Source organism: Melospiza georgiana, chromosome 20, assembly GCF_028018845.1.
Source record: "Melospiza georgiana isolate bMelGeo1 chromosome 20, bMelGeo1.pri, whole genome shotgun sequence".
NCBI lineage: Eukaryota > Metazoa > Chordata > Aves > Passeriformes > Passerellidae > Melospiza > Melospiza georgiana.
Window position 1 is genome coordinate 7721885 of NC_080449.1, and position 6477 is coordinate 7728361.

At 62.6% G+C, this 6477-nt stretch overlaps 1 protein-coding gene across 1 annotated transcript; it reads right to left on the reverse strand.

Moving 5' to 3' along the window:
• Nucleotides 1-1764: 1764 nt before the first annotated feature.
• On the reverse strand, nucleotides 1765-3074 carry IER5L (immediate early response 5 like). Its single transcript, XM_058038274.1, has one exon. It carries the CDS (start codon nucleotides 2812-2814, stop codon nucleotides 1822-1824), a length of 993 nt encoding a protein of 330 aa, XP_057894257.1. The 5' UTR covers nucleotides 2815-3074; the 3' UTR covers nucleotides 1765-1821.
• Between the last annotated feature and the right edge of the window lie 3403 nt (nucleotides 3075-6477).

The following is a 6477-nucleotide window of genomic DNA, read 5'->3' on the forward strand; positions in this document are numbered from 1 at the left end:
GGAGGGGAGGAGAAAAACACATGCACAAAAAGGGGAAAAAAAAAAAGGAAAACCCGCCCGCACCACCCAGCGGCCCCGCGCGGGGATAACAAACTCCAACTCAAAAAAACTTCCCGAGCGCGTCGGGGGGCGCGGAGGCGGCGGCGCTGCCCAGGTGCGGCTCGGGGGGTCCCGGGGAGGGGACCCCCGCTCCGGCCCCGTCCCCACCTGGGGCCCGCTCTGCGCGGCACAGCCTGACCCAAGGGGGGCTTTTGTTGCATCCTGGCAGCCGGGGGGGCTGCGGGTGTGTGTGTGTGTGGGGAGAGGGTGAATCTGGGGAGGAGACAAAGGGGTTTTTCCGAGGGGGGTACACAGTGAGGGGAGTCGGAGTTCCCGTAAAGGCTCCCGGTGCAGAGGGGAAGCAGTGGCTCAGGAGAGAGGGGCTTCAGCGGGCTGCGGGGTGAAGGAAAGCAAGGCAACAGCAACTTTATAATCGACTTTTTATTAAGATTATAAATTTAAACAAATCTGAACAGTTTTACCCGGTGATATACAATTCCATATGCACAAAAATACAGGCTTACAAACAAAGAAAAAGGAGCAGGAAAAAAAAAAAGAAGACCCCAACAGACCGTTTTGCAAAGCATCCTCAGTTACACACAGTGCTGATACCGTGAAGTTGGGAGTGGGCAAAAGAAAGAGGAGGGGACGACGACCAGAAAACCCACCTTTTTACAACAAAAGGTTTTTCTTTAAAAAAATAATGTAAAAAAAAAAAAAAATCAAGAGACTCTACAGGAGACAATCTCTTCACAAGACCAAACACTGCTGGTTTTATGATTGGGAAGGCTGAAACCAGAATAGTTAAACTTAAGGAACAAAAAAAAAAAAAAAAAAAAAAAAAGAGAGGGGAGAAAAGAAAAAAAAAAAAAAAAAAAGGGGTCAGACCCGGCACACACATCGGAGACGTGAGTCGTGTTACACGGGTACCTGCGGCATCACAAGCGCACACCCAGGCGGAGGCTCCGGGCTGCCGGGGGTGGCTCCCCCTCCCCGGTGTGGCGGGGCGCAGCCCGGAGGGACCCCCGGCTCTGCTTTTCCCCTTCCCACATTCAGCTCTCAGAACCCTCCAGCGCTCCCCTGGCACAAGCGGTGGGAAGAAGTCACATCGCACACGTTTCTTCTGGGAGGAAAGTTGAAATGTTTTCATTTCTGCCTTTCTTTTTTTTTTTTTTTGTTCTTTTAAATACATAAAGAAACGCACAAAAGCGACGGGGCAGCAGCAGCGGCGGCGGCGGCTTTCCCCCTGTCCGCACCCTGAAGCGCAGCGAGCCGGGGGCGGCGGGACCCGCGGGGCGGCCCGGGGCGGGGAGCGGGGCCGGGGGCGCTCCCGCCGCGGGGTCCCGGGGCCGGTCCCGGCTCTCACGTGGCGCTACCGGCCGCCAGCACCGGCCCCGGGAAGCCCGCCGCGAAGAGAGCCCGAGCGGACACAAAGAGGATTATTTAAATAGGTGCCTCGTTGTTGTTTTTTTTTGTTGTTTGTTTTGTTTTCGTTTGTTTGCTTGTTTTTGTTGTTGTTTTTTTTTTTTTTCTCTCTCATCTCTGCAAAAATAAAGTCCCAAGATCTTAGATTTTTTTTTTCTTTATTGTACAATTTATAAAACACTAGCGCGGCTCTGCCCCCCCGCCTCCCCTGCGCACCCCTCGGCACCCCCCTCCCCTCGCCCCAACCCCCCTCCCTGCCTTTGTTTCAGGGTCCCCCCTCCGGAGCCGCCGTCCCTCGGATCGCACCCCCGTTTTGTCAACAGCCCCCCCGCACCCCTTCTGCTCCCCCACTTCTCTCTAAAACGCGACGATGGCCCGAGTCCAGGCTCCCAGGCTCGCCAGCGCCTGCTTGCTGCACAGCTGCCCGTTGAGGGGCTGCTCCGAGTCCGCCTGCTGCCGGCTCACCAGCCCCGTGAAACCGGAGCCGAAGATGGAGATCAAGTTGGAGATGTTGGAAGAGTCCTGGGGGTGCTCGGCGCTGTACTCCTCGAAGCGGGCGCGTTTGGTGCACGGGGCGAAGGGGGGGCCGCCCGCCACCCCGCCTCCCCCCGGCTCCCCTTCCTCCACCCCCTCCTCTTCCTCCTCCTGCCCCGGGTAATACTTGCGCTTGGTGCCGGGCGCGGGCGGCGGGGAGGCGAGCCCCGGTGCCGGCTGGCAGCAGCAGGGGCACTGCGAGCAGCAGTCCTGGTGCAAGTACCCGTTCTCCACCGTGGTCACGACGTGAGTGTCCAAATCCAGCACCGTGGTGCGGCTGCTACAGTGCGGGGCCCCGCCGCTCCCGAAGTCACAGCCGGCGGCGTAGAGCAGCCCCGGGGCCGCGCTGCTGCCCCCGCCGCCGGGACCGGCGCTGCCGGCGGCCCGGTAGAAGCCCGGGGACGAGTCTCTGCAGGGCGCTCGCTGCATCTCCGGGGGCACGGCGCACACCGGCACCTCCAGCAGCTCCGCGCCGCCCCGCGCAGCCCCGCAGCTCCGCGCCTCGCGGTCCTGCGTGTCGGCGGGCAGCGGGAGCGCCGCCAGCTCCGGCGGGGCGGCGGCGGCGGGCGGCGGGCAGGCGGGCATGGCGAGGAGCGGGGCGCCGTCGGGGTAGTGCTGCTGGCGGCGGTAGAGCTCGGCGTAGCGCTCGCTCAGGTAGAGCTGCCGGGCGTTGCGGAGCACATAGGAGACGAGCAGGTTCTTGTGGAGCTTGATGCCGCCTCGCTGCGTGCGGGAGCTGTGGATCTTCCGCAGGGAAATACTGATCAAACTCTGCGCATCGAGGGTGCACTCCATCCTCCTCCGGCCCCTCAGCATCGGCTCTCGCCGCCCGCGCAGCCAGGCACCCCGGCCCGCATCCACACGGCAGCCGGGCGGGTGCGGAGGGTCGCAAGGAAGGAGGATAAAGAGGCGGGGGGGAGGGAATAAAGGGGAGGGGGGGAAGGGGAAAAGGGGGGAAAGAGCCTGAGGTCGCTGGAGAAGGGGGGCAAATAGAGAGGGGTGTCTTCAGGGGGCGGCCAGCGGCGGGAGCAGCGCGGGCATCGCCGGGGGCTCCCGCTGCTGCCGCCGCCGCCGCGCTCCGAGCACGGACGGCGCGGGCGGGCAGCGCCACCAGCGCCGCGCGCGCCCCCGCCCCGCCCTCCCGCGCGGCGCCGCCCCCCGCCCGCCCCTCCGCGCGCTCCCGCCCGCCCCGCCCACCCGCACGCGGCCCCCCCCGCGCCCTCCCGTACCTGTCGCGCAGAGACACTGAACGCCCGCCCGCCCGGCCCCCGCCTTTTATACCGCTGCGCCGGCCCCCGCGCCCCGCCCCACGCGGCCGGCGCTACCAATGGAAAAGCGGAGGGCGGCTTGACGGGCGGGCATCGCGGCCAATAGGAGCGAGGCGGGCGCCTCGCGCCGTTCAAATGGTGTAAGGCGCGGCGCGGCCCGTGAGGGCGGCGGGGGTTCGGCCGAGCCCGTGAGGGACGCTGAGGGCACCGGGGGTCCCGCCCGAGCGGCGGCGGAGCCAGGGCGGGGCCTCCCCGCGCCGCTCCCCTCGCACAGGTGAGCGGGAGGCGGTGCCCGCCCCGGTGGGCGGTCCCGAGCGGCCGCGGGGGCGGGGGCGCGGCACGCCCCGCCCCGTCCCGCCCTGTGACAGCCCTGAGGCGCCGCGTATCCTCAGCAGGACCCTCGGTGGTACCGACACCGACTGGGAATCCATCCCCGCGGGTGCGGTGGGATGCCCCGCTCCGCTCTGGGCTGTCCGAAGCCCAGAATTGCCGGTTCAGGTGCTGGCCGCACCCCAGGGCTGCCGGACACCCCTGCGCCCCGACAGCCCCCGGCGGGGACGGCTCTTGTCGTGCCTGCGGAGCTCCCGGCATCACCCCGCCTGTGGAGGGGAGTCAGGGCTTTGCCCCGCCGTGGGGGCAGGACCGTGCATCAGTCACTCCTCACCAAGTGCCCCAATCACACCTGGTTTTCCCCCAAAGTGAGAGCGCTCGGGTTAACTACGGGCTAATTAAGGCTTTCCGTCCCGCCCCGGGGTGCACGGCAGCGCTGGCTCTGCAGGGCAGCGCGGCCCCCGCCCTTCCTCACAGAGGGGTGTGAGGGGAGGGGTCCGGGCTGGTCCCCGGGGGTTGGGGACTGCAGGGGCTCACGGTGGGTTTAGGGCATGCAGACACTCAGGGGTGTCCCCACGTTTGTTGTTTAAAAGCCCCAGTGACCGAGAGACCCAACCAGCGCGCCCGGGGAGCAGCAGCACCCACCGCAGCTGGAGACAGCCTAGAGCAGCAGCCCTTGTCCTCCAGGTAAGAGCTGGGGGCTCAAGGCAGGAATCTGCAGTGTCTCGGTGGGAGAAAGGGCTCTGAGATGGGATAGCCAGGAAGGGACTGCAGTGCCGGGGCAACGCAAGCTGCGACTGAAACAGCATCTTCTGTAGAGAGCAGAAGGCGAGGGAGAGATGGGGGGGTTTCTCCACTGGCTGCAGAGGTCCTCCAGGCTGGATGCCTGTCTTGGGGTCACCCTGGCATACATATCTTAGCAGTGGCTATGGGCAGCCTCGTGTCTGCGTGTGGTGGGGAACCCATTGGAAAGAAAACCTCTGAAGCCCTTGTTCCTGTAGTGCAGCCCAAATTCCAAACCACAGGGGCAGTGACACAAGGTGATCACCGGGGTCATCAGCTCACTGTGCAAAACCTGGGCTCCATGGGGGGCTTTGAGAGGGATGCTTGGAGGGCTTTTCTTGTTTCCTGGCCTGGCTGTATTCTGCTGGCTCAGCTTGACCATGTCCTCCACTGAAGGAAATGGGAGCAGACCCAGAACCACAGAGGATTTTGTTCCTGTGGAAGGGTTGTTGGGGCAGCAGCTGAGCTAGGGCAGCTCAATGCTCCCTCAGGAGCAGCTGGCTAAGTCCTGCATGCTCATAGAGCACCCTTCTCCACCATGTGCCTTCAGCCAGGCAAACTGGGGTGAATGATACTCTGTGCATTCCCAAGCTCGTAAGATGCTCTTGTTCCTTGCTGATAGCATAAAAAGTGATCACAACCTGTCCAAGGGGGTGGCTGCAGCTCGAGGCAGTGGGTACAGGCAGTGTTGGAGATGGAGGGTTTGCTGTGTCCATGCTCTCCTCCACCAGGCTCTCTCCCTTGCAATTCTCCCTGGCTGCAAGTTGGCTTTTCCAGGGCTGTGGCAGCACAGCAGCTGGAGGTTCAGGAGGTGATAACTGGAGCTGGTCTGTGCAGATAGTACAGAGTGCAGCAGGATTAGGTTCGGACACATTGCACAGGTCAGTGCTGAGCTTTGGGTGCTTTGGTGGCTTGGGCCAGGTCTTGCTGCTGCTCAAGGCGATCAAAGGCTCTGCCATCGTGGGCTGTTGGGGTTGGTGCTCGTGGACTGAGCCGCAGCTGCAGCTCTGCAGCATTTTCTCTGTCCTTATGGGCACTGGGGAACCAGGGCAGCAAGCGCTGCTGCTGCCAACCTGTGCCATATCCTCCACCCAGCCAGCGCAGGCAGCGATTTCCTCTCCTGCTCAGCTGGCATTTGCTGCTCTCTGGCCCATCTCCAGCTGTAAAACTCCAGCCTAGGTGGTCCAGGCTAAGAGCTTGAATTGCCCATTGGCCAACTGTGATGGGGTGGCTGGGGCAGTGCAGATGGGGCCAGGCACAAGCACTGCCCTGGCAGACACCCTCTGCCTCCAGCTCCTGCTCACCTTCCCACCTACGACTTAGTGTGCCCTCAGGACACTGCCCAGCGCTGTCCCTCTGCTTTTTAATCACAGAGTGGCCTCGAGTTGTGGATTTCAGTGAAGAGTGAGGTTTTATAGAGCCCTGCTTGCAGCAGTGCTGGGTTTTTGGAGGTGCAGAGGGTTGTGCATCCCCAGGGCTGGCCGGGCACCATGGGGCAGCCCTGGATGCAGGAGCTGCTGCTGTCTCTGGCTGTCAGAGAAGTGCCCTCTGCTGTAACTGCCTGAGAAGCTTCGTGGCACCAGGAAAACCCGAGAGCACACAGCAGGAGCCTCTAGGAGATGAAGACGGAATTAAAACTTTAATCTTATTTAGACTCTGGGTAATTAATATAAAGGCTGTAAAACGTGGGCCTGATCCTGGCGCTTGGCTGCTGGGCACCGTGCTGTGGCCGGCAGGGCAGCAGCAGCTGCAGGCTGGCTCTCCTCCCCAGCTGGCTCTCCTGGCAGGTGCCAATGTTTTGTTTGCAGACACGGTGGCTTTAATCCTGGAGCTGGGACGGGCTGCGCACTGCAAGAGCCACGCTGCTTCAGTTTGGCCTGTGGACTCCAAAATCTCCCAGAGACAGGAATCTGGCTGATACCTGTCTTGGCACACGATTGCAAGCTCTGCTTTTCTAAAGAGGATAACGAGTCCTGTCCATTTTCCGGCTCTGAAGCAGCAAGGTGGGGCAGGATGGGTTTGGTGCTTGCCTTTCTCGGGAAAACCTGTGTGTCCTGTCCAGCATCCCTATTCCCTGGTGTTGGGGTTTGGGTGCCCT

Excerpts from the sequence above, each read along its gene's own strand:
- IER5L (XM_058038274.1), bottom strand. The coding sequence starts at position 2,814 with ATGCTGAGGGGCCGGAGGAGGATGGAGTGCACCCTCGATGCGCAGAGT.